Below are 15988 nucleotides of genomic sequence, written 5' to 3'. Positions count from 1 at the left end.
TTTAGGGTAGCCTCGATTCTAACGATCACCAGAGACAGAGCAACTGAATTCCAAACAGAAATATTATGAGCTCCAGTGAAACTATTAATCATTAAAACGGAAAGAACAACAGCAGTCAAATACTCGGCTGCTGGGGCAAGGTGCCTGACAGCCACGAAACACCGTATTTGGAGGAGGGAGAAATCACACAAATTCCAATCCAAATTTTTATTTTATACTTCCTCCATAAATCCTATAAAACTTACCAGATATCAAGACAGTGAGGAACTCCACGTTCAAAGGATATAAGGGTCTCAGGCTAAGATCTTAAACTTGAAATCACAAACCCAGGCTCACCGAGTTCAACGTCTAAGAATCAACACCAAATCTCACAAACAAAATCTCAGATCTTCCGAATTATGCTGTGTTCACAGTACCAAACAAACTTCCTTTTTAACACAATGACTACCTGAACTGGACATCAAGACTACTGCCAACATTTGTAAAATGTATCTAAAATTATGAGACTTTCTTACCCCCAGAAAAATACTCACAGAATTAATTATTCCTTTAAGAGCTTGAAATCCGCCTTTGACAGGGAAAACTTGTTCCTTGGAATCGGCGATTCTTTCCAGCTTTAGTAAAAGGAGGAACATTTAATTAACGGGTAGTTGAGACATACAAGATTTTATACACTTCATTATGTTTCAGTTATGTTCATCTGAAAAATTACACTACAGATTAATTCACCAGGGTAGCCTGTCAGGAATTGAAGGAGACGGCACCAGTGTCATTCTAAATGTATCACAATGAAATGAATCAGCCACAGCCCCTTTACATTGGCCCCAAGTTTGAATCTCAAAGCAGTGCAGAGCTCTGCTAGCTGTAAATGCCATGAGACACAGGAGTCCTATGTCACATTCAACCAAAAGTTTAAATGCAAAGTCATCTTGGTGAGCAGAAAAAAAAATAATAATATATAAGCCCTCAAAACTTAATTAAAAAATTTTGTTTTCCCAAATCCCTGCACTCCTAAGAGTCAAGTTTTCAATCAAACTAAAATACCTCTATAAGACTGTCATAATAATCTTGTCAGTTGAGTTCAAGAAGGAGCATTCATGTTATTTTAATCCAAATGTATATCCTACAATATTAGTTTCTTCAAATCAAATGAATAGTCACGAAATTTAGAGTTTTGTTTTCAGTAATGAAACCTATCAAAACTAGATATGACTGATGCAGCTTTCAAGACATATGGCCCCCTTATAGAAAACCTTTGGCAAATGGTTAGCATCACAGTAAGTCATCAGTGAAAAAAATTTGATAAGCTATCCTTAGGACAATTATGTAATTTAGATTAAAGTTTGCAGATCTGCTGTACTCACTTGAGCTTGTTCAAAGTCCAGGACACCAACACAATAAACTCTAGCGCCAAATGACCTGGATATCTTTGCCTATGGAGAGAGAGAAAGACAGAGAAAGACAGAGGGAGAGAGACAGAGGTGAATTATCCAAATATCAGGCTATCCATACAGAGACACACAGCAAAATACACTGGGGTATAAAGAACAGGTTCAGTTCAATACTCACCTCTCTCTCTGCATATGATGGCACCAGACCGTCCAACTTACCATCTGTCAGAGCAATTATGATACTGGAGGTTTTTAAGCCTCCTGCTTTCTGAATTTGTTCATTTGCCTGAAAATGAAGAATAATTATCCAACTAAGAATTTTAACTTTTAACCAGCATACTCCGTCAAGCTGAATTTAGGAGTCTGACAAAATCAAAATATTATAGACTGACTTTTAAAACAGGGTATTTTGGGTTAACTATTTTATTTGAAATGTGCATATATTCACAGTATAGAGTAGTTACTATTGGGTTTAAAGGAGATAAATTTTAAGCTTTGATTGACTAGTCTGAATGTAATCACACAGAAGATGAAAAATTCCTTAAAAAGCAAAATGCCATCCAAAGTTTTCTTATCACCATGGTAAGTCAGTCTCATCCTTAGAATAACAAAAGCATGTTTAAAAACTTTTAAAGATAAACATGTAATGGGACCTTTGAGTTTTACTAGAGAGTTACAGTTTATTGTATTACAGAATAAGAAAACATTCTCCCCTATGCTTATAAATGTAAAAGAACTTACTAGCTTTAGTCCCTCGTGGATGTATGTTTCTCCTACTGGACTAACATGTTTTAAATCCTCCAAGCCTTTACTAATCTTGCCCCTGAAAAATAATGCATTATAACATCAAACAAAAGAAAAATGAGCAAAGATCACAATAAGCACTTATCAAAAAACATGGCAGTATTACAACTCAGGTTTCTTCAGTAAGAGGAAAGAACATGGACCTTGAGGACAGATAACTTCTCATACTTTTTGCTATTTTAGTTAAGTATTTAATAGCATTTATATTTTAACTACAAAAAGTAAAAGTACTGATGATGTGAAACATCTTGAAAAATCTAGGGATATTCTAGGCATTTTTGAACTGAGAACAGATAACTTCTATCGTATTTTTTACTAAATGTTAAAACATTTTCCTTCATCCAAAATAAACAAGGACTGAGGAGGTCAGCTGAAGTGAAAAAAGCCTTTCTGAAGCACTTAACCACTTCCCTACACGTTGAAAATTTTCTTTGTTATTTGCAAATTTCCAAGGCACATTACTTAATCCTTAACTTCTAGAAATCAACATTCTCCATTTTTGTTTCCAGAGTCAAATATCTCAGAATCTAGTCATTTTTGTAACATCTCACCCATCCGAACACTGGACAGCTCATTGTCTTGAATACGGCAGGTAGTAATACATATTTGATGAACAAATGAAAGAATAAATGGGTAGATGGGTGGATGGGTAGATGGATGGATGGATGGATGATAATGGATTCTTGCAAGAGGCAGTATAAATGAAAAAGATGAAAAACTATAGAAGAATCTTTTCCATCATGACTAATTAGTGTTCCAATGTGGTATGTCTAAATGAAGTATGACTACACTATTAAGAGCTATTTTATGTGTATTAAGTAAGAGAAGACTCCTTTTTCAGGGTTTTTTAAATACAGGTTCCAAAGACCCCTTGAAAAATAAAGAAATTGTAAGAGTCATATGAGATAAATATAACAACTTTACAAAAACAATCTGAGATAAACTTAAAATTTCATTTAAAAATTTTAAGTTTAAAAGACCAGAAGAGAGATCTTAACATATTGTTTTCGAAATTTTAGTTTTTAAAAAGAAGCAAAGAAAAATAACTTTCTATACAGAAGAGCCTTGCAATGGTAAACTGAAGTATAATACTTTTTTTTAAATTTTTTTTCTTTAATGTTTGTTTTTGAGAGAGAGAGAGAGAGAGAGATGGGGGGGAGGGACAGAGACAGGGAGACACAGAATCCAAAGCAGGCTCCAGGCTCTGAGCTGTCAGCACAGATCCCGACACGGGGCTCAAAACCACGGACCATGAGATCATGACCTGAGCTGAAGTCAGACGCCTTACCGATGGAGCCAGCCAGGCGCCCCTGAAATGTAATACTTTAAATAAAACATGAAGAGCACCTGCACTACTAGGAATGATAGATGAAAAATTAATTATAAAAAGTGAATTATCTGAACATCAAGGAACTACTGGAGTCATACATAAACGTGTGTGTGTGTGTGTGTATAATACACTATTAAAACATGTCAGAAATCGTAAAAAAAAAAAAAAAAAAACTTATGCATCAATGTTGTATGTCAAATACTTGAAATAAATGAACCGTTTACCAGAGCTTCAATCATGTTTTAAAAGTAACTTCTTGATTATATGCTGATATGGCAATGAAAATTATTATCAGACAAGTTTTCCATCTCAAGAAATGTTCCAAAAACACAAGACAACTTTCAAAGTTTGATCTTAATCTTCTTCCTTCCTGATTCAGTCATCTCTTCCTACCATCTCTGTCTCTCTTAATACCTGGTTTAAAATCAGCCTATTCTGGGAGAGCCTGGGTGGCTCAGTCGTTAAGCTAAGCGGCCGACTTCGGATCAGGTGATGATCTTGCGGTCCGTGAGATGGAGCCCCGCGTCCAGCCCCGCGTCCAGCCCCGCGTCCAGCCCCGCGTCCAGCCCCGCGTCGGGCTCTGTGCTGACAGCTCAGAGCCTGCAGCCAGTTTTGGATTCTGTGTCTCCCTCTCTCTGCCCCTCCCCCATTCATGCTCTGTCTCTCTCTGTCTCAAAAATAAATGAACATTAAAAAAAAATTTTTTTAATAAAATAAAATCAGCCTATTCTGAACCTACCTTTAATTTAATCACACTCTTTCTTGTAAGGTACTGCAAATAGACCGTTGTTCAACTTTTACTTTAAAGAACACTCTGGCTCTCAAAAACATTCTACTTCGAAATAATGTAACTAATTTAATTTAACTGAATCTCATATTTTAACTTCTCAACTAGAATGCAAGTTTACAGTGGGCTATCACTGTGTCTATCATTTATAATGTATCCCCTTACTCTGCACTTACTGATTATAATGCCTTTTTTTTTAATTTTTTTTTTAAAGTTTATTTATTTTTGAGACAGAGAGAGACAGAGCATGAACGGGGGAGGGTCAGAGAGAGAGGGAGACACAGAATCTGAAACAGGCTCCAGGCTCTGAGCTGTCAGCACAGAGCCCGACGCGGGGCTCGAACTCACGGACCGTGAGATCATGACCTGAGTCGAAGTCGGCCGCTTAACCAACTGAGCCACCCAGGGGCCCCTATAATGCCTTTTACAAAGTAAGTGTTCAATAAATGTTTCAATATGTCCTAGGAAAAAGATTTCTAATTCCACAGATGATGGAGTAAATCACATAATTTATAAGCTTGTTTTACCTAAATATTTATGTTTAGTGTCTACAGAAACAACTTGAAGCTGACGCTGTCTCATTGCGGACAAAAACCAACTATTTGATACTTCCCAGAAATGAGTGGTAGCATGGCCTCAAGCATTGTTTGCTACCAAAAAGGAAATGAAAAAGAAAACTGAAATTTAAGTTTACACAGATTCTGCAAGGTAAAAATCACCCTCTCCATTCAGCTTAGATTCACTTCACCTTTTAATTACTTCTAAGAACCAGACACCAGACAACAGCAGCAGACAACTCTAAGTTAAATGAACTTGCCCAGTGTGGAAGTCAGAGCTTTTTTGGAAGGGATGTCTCAGCTAGCTCATTTCATTAGAAGTAGAGTGCCCCTGGCTTTTCTATCCATACCCACACCTGATACCATAACATTCTACATAGCACTGAATTCCATCATTCCTTTTGCAGCCGCACTGTCCTAGAGGGAAAGCGTTTCTTGCCCACAGTCAACATCAACACACATGAGCCCTGGTCTTATCTCCTTCCCGTGTAACCACACAGTCTGTCAGCCTCTACTGCCTCAACAAGTATCACTTTAGGGGGAAGGAAAGCTAAAACAAGACAGGGCAGATCTCAGGGCTTCAAAAAATCCCAAGCCACTAAAAAGAAGTTCTAAATTTGTCTATTCGTAAACAGCTAATTTAGGGGAAAGCAAATGATGTTGAAGGTTAAAAACAGGACTCATTCATCTACACTAAGACTTCAAGAAGACTCTTTAAAAAAAAAAAAGTCAAGTGAGGAATGATAAAAACAAAAAAATATTTACACATTACAAAGCTCAAATCCCACAGCATCTTAGATCATCCTCACCAAGTTTGGTTTTAACTTTAGGTCTTCAACTACAGGAAGAGAGATACCAAAACTACTTTGGTATTTGTTGTGAAGCGGTAGTCAAGGGCACTGCTATCATAACACATAATGTCCCCTATAAGGTCTCGAGGCAGAAGTTTCTTGTCATCCCTGAGTAATCGCTACATACTTCCTCCATTCTGCTAACTACGACTACGTGAACTGTTTCTTGCCCTGATTATTGGGAAGCCCACGGTAAATTTCTTACTCATTCACAGAATTCTGCTACGCTCCTATGATTAACCTATTGCTACATCCTCTTTCGCAAGATCTTAACTTTTCTTTTTTTTATGTTGTTATCTTTCTGCAATGTTATTATGTTCAGTGACACCTCAAATACTTTTTGGAAAGAGACTTGAAACAAGTAAAATGAAACATTAAAGCTCGATTTTTTTGTTGAGAATCAGGGGGCCAAAATGTATAATCAACTCTTTCTTTTTTATGTTGTAATTATACTGATTAGAGAGAGAAAGAGAGAGAGGGACAGGGAAGAAAGGCAAAAACACACAGACTCATTTTTTAAATCTATAAAATAACACTTCCCACTCTGTTAGTATCTTTCAAATTTCTCTGCTGAGTAGGGAAAGGAAGAGATAAAAGGGAAGGGAAAGGACAAAAAGACAAGAGAAGGAAAGGAAACACAGCAACTACAGCTGCCATATAATGTGCTACATCAATGGCTTTTCCCCACGCATAGAACACTTTGGATTTTGAAAAGTGTTCAAGATGTCATAACTAAACATAAATATATATTGTAAATAGGGGCATAATAAAACGGTTGGCAAAGAATTCTAACTTGCCCAACTAACACAATTGAGGCACATTTTTTTTTTAATTTTAAGTAACTTTTACCTGTGACTAAGGACATTATGTTTATACAATATATCTGTATGGTAATTGAACTTTTCAGATTTCAAAGCTCTTTCCAGATTTTAGTCAATCTATATCCCCCTGCTGAGCACCCACCGCAAGTGAACACTGAATCTATGTGGTGATATGAGAAGGGCTCACAAATAGTCCACACACATCTCTACAGATGCACCTTAGTTCTCCACCGTGGCTGTACCCTGGAATCAATGATGGGCTTAAAAAAAATCTCTTCAGGGCTCTAACTGAAGAGATTCTAATTCACTTGTTTTGTGAAAGATTCAGGTATTTTTTAGAAACTCCCCAGAGCATTCTCATGTGCAGCCAGAATTAAGAACTTCTAATCTAAACTAATTTAAAAACCTTTGCATGTTATTGGAATGCTCTTTTCCTTAACTATTTTGCCAGTCAGTCCTCTACTGAAGGGGCTGGGGGGTACCTAGGATAATCTTTTAAATTGTACAATATACTTTCTCAGATGGTACAGCTTACAGCCAGAGATAATACAGATTAATTCCAAGCCCTATCTTGTTTCTTCATCTGTAAAATAGAGGTGAAAATATCTACCCCATGGGGCCATTGTGAGGATTCAGTGGCACATAAGTACTGAGTAAGCTGTAGCTACTATTGTCGTTAAGTTGGTATTAGTCATTTCCCGTGTTAGTAGGATTTTGTTCACCCAGTCTACTTTCTCCTTGATTCTAACGAGAGCTCACCCAGCAAACTGAGAGTTGAACATTTTGATATAGAAACCAGAAAGGAGGAAAAGGAAAAAGAAGAGAGGAAAGAGTTATAGTGAACTCCTGGAAAGAAGTTAAATGGGAAGCTATGTAATGAGGTAGGAAGACTCAAGGATTAGAGCAAATTAAAAATGAACTGCAAGTCTGGTTCTGCAACTAACGAGCTATATAATACCAGCAGTTATTTAATCTCCTGGAGCTCAGTTTCCATATCCATAAAATGTAAATAATAATGCCTGCTCCAGTTAGGTTTTCATTCGTTCATTTTGTACGTATTTATTGGGTGACCACTATGATATTTACAACATAATGTTATTTGGCACCTTTGAGCATTCGAAAGGAAGTAAGTGACTGGTCAGAGAGGGTATTAGGAGAGAGACAGGAGAAAGAAAGTGACTAGCACCCAAAACAAATCCTCTTCATTATAGTTTCTCATTTTCATTGCTATGTTACTCTTCTGGAAAACCTATCATATAATGCATATGTATATGTGTTTGGTACAAAGTGAGTGCTATGTAGACATTAGTTATTATTCTCTTATCACATAATGTGTCAGGGATGGAGTGGGGTCATCCACAAGCCAACCCTCAATTCTTTCATTATGCCACTCTGCATCAAATAATGAATGTAGCATCCAGGTCAAGCAATGGGGCCTTGGCCTCAGTTCCTAGCCCTAATGCCTCTTAGTCTTGCAACATTGGGTAAGTTATGTAACCTCTCTAGTCTTCCATTTCTCCCACCTGAAAAATGGGGGTGATGGTAGTACTTACATAGTAGAGTTGTTATAAAAATTAAAGATACTATTATATGTAAAACACTTAGTATACTACATGGCACATAAGTATTCAATTATCAATACCAACTTTATGTCTATTCACTGTACTATCTCTTTATCCATAAAAGAGAACATAAGCATGAATTATCAGCTTTGTTAGTCATGGTTTATAAGCCTCATTTGAGAACTATCCCTTTAATCGTCCCTGATGAAACACACCATTTTAAAACTGTACATTAAATCACACGAACTACAAATCATATGCATAAGGTTCACTATGGCTCTTGAGTAAACAGTCAAATACCAACAATCTCAAAATGTTCTTCTTTTACAGCACAAATTTTTAAGATTTTTTTTTTAAATTTTCAGTCATTTCTAATTAATAAAACTTCCATCCTCACGTTGTATTAGAAAGTATTTCTGCATATTGTTAATTATTAAGTCCTTGAGAGTTTAAATTTAATAATACCATCCAAAATCATGGAGATAAAGCAGAATGTGCCAATCTATTCTAACATAACTCAAGAAGGACATAATGGTAATATTAAAATAACAAAAGGGAATGTATTAATGTTGTTAATAAATATTTTAATATATAGAAAACAACAAAAGGAATGAGAGGAAAAGGGTAATAATAAATAATAAAAGTAAAGGACACTTGGCATTTAAAATTACTGAGATGGATTATGGGTCATACTAGAATCTGAAGACTAGCACCAAAATCACCTATCTCATTTGTTATTTTGGTTATATACAAGTTTTATATTTTTTTCTCTAACTTAACATATTTATTTCAGAAGAGATTCATCTTGGAATTTCATTATTACTTTTTATAAAATCCCTAGTAGATAATCTCCAAATATGACCTCTGTCAATTCCTTCCCACTCATGTATGCCCATTCTTCCATCAAGAGATGACATTTATCTCCTCTCCCCTTGAATCTGGTCTACTCCTGTTACCGTTTGGCAATAGAATAAGGTAGAAGTGATGTTGTTGGATATCTAAGTCCAACCTTTAAGAAAACCAGGGATTTTGTTTCCTTCATCTTGTAATGTTTGCTCTTGGAAGGCTCTCTCTTGGAACCCAGTTATCATGCTGTTAGAAACTATGCCACATTCAGAGGTCCCATGGAGGAGAATCGCGTTATTCCATTAAACAGCTCTAGCTGAGCTCCAGAATCAACAAGCAGCCTCAAACACAAACAAACCAGCCTCTGTGACTACAGCACCAGGTAATACCACATGGGGCAGAGAAACCTCCCAGCCAAGCCCTCAAACCACAGAATCGTTAATGGTAATAAAATTGTTCTTATTTAAGCCCCTAAGTTTTGGGGTGTTTTGTCATGAATCAAAAGAGAAATTGGTACCAGAAGTGTCATATTTCATCTGTGTGGATATTCCCAATTCTTTGATTAGGGCTCAACTCTACTTAGGGGAACTGTATCTTTGTGGCTTTCAGCTCCATCCTCTGGGCTTTGGTCTTACTTTCTGAGTCATTCTTTTTTCACAAGTAGACCACGTGTGATTCCTTCCTGCCCATATAAAATTGAAGCCCAGAAGTCTCTCATTTTGAAATCTCTATCTCTTTTAATCCAAGTTGAAAAAAAGCCCTTTAAAAATTTTATGATTGAGGTGCCTGGATGGCTCAGTTGGTTAAGCGTCTGACTTCAGTTCAGGGCATGATCTCATGGTTTCTGTGCTGACAGCTCAGAGCCTGGAGCCTGCTTCAGATTCTGTGTCTCCCTCTCTCTCTGCCCCTCCCCCCACTCATACTCTGTCTCCATCTCTCTGAAAAATAACACTAAAAAAAAAATTAAAAATTTTAGGAGATCCCCACGTATCAAATTATGTACATTTTCTATTTTGCACATTACCACCAAAGGACAATGGTCCTTTCTGCTTCAACCTCCAATTTAACAATTTTGCTCACTGCCCTTCCAGTTTTCACTATCAATCTCTTCAAGGTCATTTGTCACCTACCTCAGTCACATTTCCATTTTGGCCATAATCAACTACACTAAAATTAGTGGTGTAAAAAACATAATTTCCTATTCCTCATAATCCTGTGCACTGAATGGGCAGTTCCTAAGTTTCACACATTGTCAGCTAGGAAGTAGGAATGGCTAGAAGAGTTGAAATGCTTCACTCACATGGTTGGCAAGTCAGAACTGGTGCTGGCTATTGCGTAGCTCAGCTAGGACTGTTGATCATTCTCTTCTCCACATGGCTAGGTTGGATTTCCTCTTATGATGGTGGTCTTGGGGTAATCAAAGTTTTTATATGACAGCTGGCTACTAGGAGCACAAGAAAGGAAACTCTCATGCCTTATTAAGGCTTAGTTCCATGTTTTCATGGGCTGAACTCTATTGGTTAAAGTCAGTCATAGGCCCACACCAGATTTTTAAACTTTATATTTAAATGAATTTATAAACTTAAATATATGTAATTTAATTATGTATTTAAATATGTGTGTGTGTATATATATATATATATATATATATATATATATATGTTTGTATGTGTTCTTTACTTAAATGGAAGCCACAGAACAATCCGCCACAAAAGCTACAAAGCTTCATATACTTATGCTACCAAATGCCAATTTAGATAAGTGCATGTGCATAAATGTTATAAATATTTGTATCATACGTCAATTCTGTTTGTCCTCAAGAGATTATTAGCCAGGAACATTAATTCTTGAAATAAATAGTAACTGCGAACAAAATGTAGCGATGCAGTAACTTTGTGATGATCAGCCAATTACATAGAATTATAGAGTTTTTTTAATGCTTATTTATTTTGAGAGAGAGAGAGAGCATGCTTTCAAGCAGAGAAGAAGCAGAGAGAGAGGGAGAGAGAGAGAATCCCAAGCAGACTCCACGCTCTGTACAGAGCCCAACGTGGGGCTCTATCCCACGAACCCAGGATCATGACCTTAGCCAAAATCAAGAGATGAACATTCAAGCTACCGAGTTACCCAGGTGCCCCAATTAAATGTTTTCTAGAAGGTAAAATTTAGCAGATTGAGTAGAATATGAAACACTGTTCTCAACGTGTTATTTTACATCTCTACAAATTACCAATAATTTACAATCCACTTAGCACTTTAGTCCTTAGTACTCTACCCGAGCTATTGCATATAAGGCACTTAGCAAAATCTCTGACACATAGTAAGTGCTCAATAAACTCCATCTACTACTTTTACTGCCTCCTTCCATTAATAAAACATGATACTGGGGTGCCTGGGTGGCTCAGTCAGTTAAGCCTCTGACTTCAGCTCAGGTCATGATCTCACGGTTCATGAGTTCGAGCCCCGCATCAGGCTCTGTGCTGACAGCTCAGGGCCTGGAGCCTGCTTCGAATTCTGTGTCTCCCATTCTCTCTGCCCCTCCCCTGCTCATGCTTGGTCTGTCTCTCTCAAAAAATAAACATTAAAAAAATAATAATAACAAAACACGATATTAACCAAGCTGATAAAATTAGAAAAAAAATAATGAAGGAAAATCTGTTCATTCACTGAAATATACCCACTTTATTTAATCATGTTATTATATACTACTATACTACCTACTGCATAAAGGATAAACTGCAAAAAAGTAATTGCTCTCTACTAGCTCCTCAACTTAAAAAATGTTTAAAGGTTACAAAGCAGGGAAGGAGTTATCTTCTAAGCACAAACATTGCTAATGCATTCTAATATCTTAGGAACTAACAGGTTTAGCTAACTTTATTGTACATTATATAAAAACTTGCTCATTGTTTATTTAGCATGTCACTCTAAGACCAACATATGCCAATGTCTCCGTGGCCCAAAGTCCAAACCAAAGAATCCAAGGTAACAGTCCTGGACTCAAAAATATCTGCTTACAAGATGCTCTGCACAATCTGTTTTTTGTGAAAAACATTCCCTCCAATTTAGTCTACACTTACCAATGTATGCTACATGGTTCACACCTGAAGTCCATACTCGCTGCAGTTTGTGTATATCTTTATGCCATTTCACTATGCTTTACTGAGGCATGAGAAATTGACCTCTACATTTAACCACTTCAGTATGCGGGTTTGTCTCCCAGGTCTGAGTAACAATGTATTTAATTTTCTAGAATATAAAGCAGATGTAGGACTGCACTGAAAGTAACTATTAGCACATCCATGATAGAATCTGAGCTGCTATCTTGCCCAGACCTCTCAGGATTAGTACAATGTCTGGCCAAAACTTACTTTTGTAAGCAGAAGTAATTACTTCCTTAATATAATTAGCAACAACCAAAAAATTATAGTCACTTCTCACCTAATGCATGACGGATAAACTGCAAAAAAGTTTGTAAGAGAACAGAGTAAATTTGGAGGATGAATGCGTCTTTGAATTATGACACATTCTGACTAATTGTGAGATGTGGGGAAGAGGGAACATAGAAATTCTGAGGCAATGCAGTGGTTAAGTGCTTACACTCAGGAGTCAGACCTGGGCGTGAATCCCAGCTCTCACTACCTGGCCGTGTCACTTCGAGCAAATTCATTTGACGTCTCCATACTACTGTTAGAACCCTTGCACATTAGGATGAAAATAACGATGGTAGTATACACTGATAACCTCCAAATCCCATCTCAGCCTGAGACCCCTTTCCACCCAACATCAGTTAGGCCTTCTCATGCATCATATGTCTTTAATCATCCCCACCTTGCTCTACGGGAGAAATGATTAGCTCCTTTTAACAGACAAGAATTGGCCGACAAGAGATGAAATTACTTCCCCAAGGTACACAACTAGTATATAGTTTCCATGTCTACTTGACTCAAGGTCCACTCCTGGTGTTTTCATTTTAACAAGGAGCTTTCAGGACCCTCCAAGGTAGCAACTGGATATGTTATTCCCAAATGCTTTCTCTCTAACCCCCCCCTTTTTTTTTTAAATTTGAGCATTTATTTAAATTTTTACAAATAATAAATTAATGTTGAAATAAAATTGAATAACCAAAGTGTATGGAAATTAAAAAATTAAGATTCTCCCCACCCTGAATCTCACTGCGAAGACAGTATTGTCCTTAGCAGTTTGTTGCACATTTTCCAGACTTTTTTCCATGCATTTATGATCACACACACAGACACACACACACACACACACACACACACACACACACACACACACCATAAAAACAGTTAAAAGATTTTTTGTTTTTATTTTAGAAAAATAATATCATACTTAGCAGACTGTTCCTGCTTTTCCCAATTAATGTATCTTAAATATATTTTCATGTTAATATATATGGATTTTCCAATTCATTTAATGACTACATAGTATCCCATTCTATATATATATATTTTAATTACAGTATCAATTGATGAGCATCTAGAGTGAATGCTTTTCACTATTATGAACGACACTGCAGTGTCCAATTTTGCACATACCTATCTTTGCACACTGGTGCTAGTATTTCAGTGGAACATGGTCCTAAAAAGTAGGATGGCTGATAGGAACCTTCTAACCTTCTACAGATACTGCCAAATTTCTGTGCAAAATAAATGAATCAATTTATAAGTTCCCAATTCTTATGAAGGGCTATTTTATTACAAGTAAATTTTTAACTCAGATTTTAAGGAATTAGGAGAAATCTTTTTAAATAACAGAAATGTATATATTATCTAAACTTAATCAAATGACTTCTATTTAATTTTCTGTAAGTTTGCCTATGGAAACTTCTCAGGTCAAACAATTATATGATTTATTTTTAACATGGGGAACAAATATATTAAAAAGACAATCGGAGGGGCACCTGGGTGGTTCAGTCGGTTAAGCGTCCAACTTCGGCTCAAGTCATGATCTCACCACTGGTGAGTTCTAGTCCCACTTCAGGCTTTGTGCTGACAGCTCAGAATCTGGAGCCTGCTTTGGAGTGTGTGTCTGCCTCTCTCTCTGCTCTTCCCCCACTCATGAATGCTCTCTCTCTCTCTCTCTCAGAAATAAACATTAAATTTTTTAAAAATATATTCAAAAAAAGAGAGTTGGAAATGTTTATAACTGATCTATAAGAATAGGAAAGAAAATCTAAGTCATCATTTCTCATTTCTCAAAGAAAGAAAATATAGGACAGTACTTAATAATTCAGGTTCTAGTGTCAGACCAATTCAACCATTCATTCAACAAGTATTTGTTGAGCATCTACTGTGTGCCAGGCTCTGTTCTGGTGTTGAATATATGAACGAACAAGACAAAGAAGACCTCTCTGCTCTCTCACAATTTATGGTAGGGTGATGGAGATAAAAATTAATTAATTAATAGAACAATTTCAAAAACTGATAACCAAATAGAGTATTGTGACAGATTTCTGGGGAGAAGGGCCAGGGTTCCTGTAGACTTGATCCTGTAGGCTAGGGGTCTTAGAGAAGGGGACACATGGGATGGTGCCTAAATGGTAAGAATGAGCTGGCCAGGAGAAGTTCTGGGGCAGAGGGAGAGCAAAATTTGTAATCTGGAAACAAGCTCAGTCACCTCAGGGAATGGAAAGATCTGTGGGCTAAACTGCGGCACACAATGTTGTAGAGGAGGACTGGGTAAAGCCATCAGGTAGGGCTTTTAGGCCACCAGGAGACATGTGCCTTCTCTTCTAGGCCATTAGAACTGCCTTAAGCATGAGAGTGACATGCTCTACTTTATACTTTAGAAGAGCATCTGGCTAATATACTGCTCCCCACGTATTAAGTGTATGTCCTTGGATAAGCTACATTACGTTTCTTAGCTGATATTTCCTCATTTGTAAAGTTAAGATAATAATAGTATGTATTACATGTATTGATATGAGGATGAAATGAGGTAATGAATGGAAAGCATTTTGCACACTGCCTAGCACATAATAACTGTTCACTAAATGTTTTCAACTAAATCACTTTTACATCATTAAGATCACATTGAACTGAAGTGAGCATGGTTCACCATCCCCAATTATGCAGCCTAATAGCAAAAAAATATCTTTTAAAATTAGTACTGATTCAAATCTCTATTATTGGGAGGCTGGATTTGTCCATATTGAATCAACATGGCACTTTTCTCCTATCTGATCCTATGATACAGCTCTGAGCTATTTATGTGTATGTGCACACTCCTTCCTCTCACACACACTAGATTATTCATCTCTGTGTTGGTCCCAGAGCCCATAATGCTCAGTACATCATATATAAGGTAGGCAAGCAGGTAAGTAGGTAGGTGGAAGAATGGGCTAACAGATACACAGAGGACAAAAATCATGGGGGTGAGAGAAAAGAAGAAAGTATTTCACTGAAACACTTAAAAGAGTAAAGTTTTTATATTATGAGAATGCAAAATGTATAACTGATCCCTTCTTGCCAAGTTTATTATTCTATTCATGTATTTGCATGAATGAAACCCCATGCTGAAACCCCATAAGAAGACGCTGCACTATCATAAGGACTTACTGCCTTCCAATCTTGATTCATCTCTACTGAAAATATTTAGCAATACTCTGAAAAACATGAAAGCAGTACTTCTCATAATAATCACTGTACTGTAGATTTATGAGCAACAGAACCAAAATTGTGAAATCTGCCATGTTTCCCATTTACCCGGCTCTCTTTGTGAGTGTGATATGTGACATCAAGAGTGTTCACATGTAGAATTCCAATTTCTAGGCTTTGAAACAAAGATCCACAATAGTAGCGGAAACATTTGTTCAGTGATTTTGCATCTAAATATGTGAAAGATTTCCACACACCAGAGAATGTGTAATAGATGACAAGTGACCCTATATCCAAATACACAGAACCGCAGAAATTTGAGAAGTTACTGATTTAATAAAATAAAATTAGTGAAAGAACTAAGAAATAATATCCTTTGTCCTGTGATATACAAAGTACTTTTTTATGCAATGTCTTAT

At 36.7% G+C, this 15988-nt stretch overlaps 1 protein-coding gene across 1 annotated transcript in view; it reads right to left on the bottom strand.

Moving 5' to 3' along the window:
• Window positions 1–15988, bottom strand: part of ANTXR2 (ANTXR cell adhesion molecule 2) — a 154236-nt gene that overhangs the window by 132525 nt on the left and 5723 nt on the right. Inside the window, exons 4-7 of the mRNA XM_011281741.3 lie at window positions 2133–2214; window positions 1570–1677; window positions 1365–1433; window positions 534–614 (exon numbers count right to left, since the gene is read on the bottom strand). Coding sequence (XP_011280043.1) covers window positions 534–614; window positions 1365–1433; window positions 1570–1677; window positions 2133–2214 — 340 coding nt within the window. The remainder of the gene's footprint in view (window positions 1–533; window positions 615–1364; window positions 1434–1569; window positions 1678–2132; window positions 2215–15988) is intronic.

Source organism: Felis catus, chromosome B1, assembly GCF_018350175.1.
Source record: "Felis catus isolate Fca126 chromosome B1, F.catus_Fca126_mat1.0, whole genome shotgun sequence".
Taxonomy (NCBI): domain Eukaryota; kingdom Metazoa; phylum Chordata; class Mammalia; order Carnivora; family Felidae; genus Felis; species Felis catus.
The sequence above is the reverse complement of the archived record's forward strand: the minus strand, read 5'-3'. Positions and strand labels throughout refer to the sequence as shown.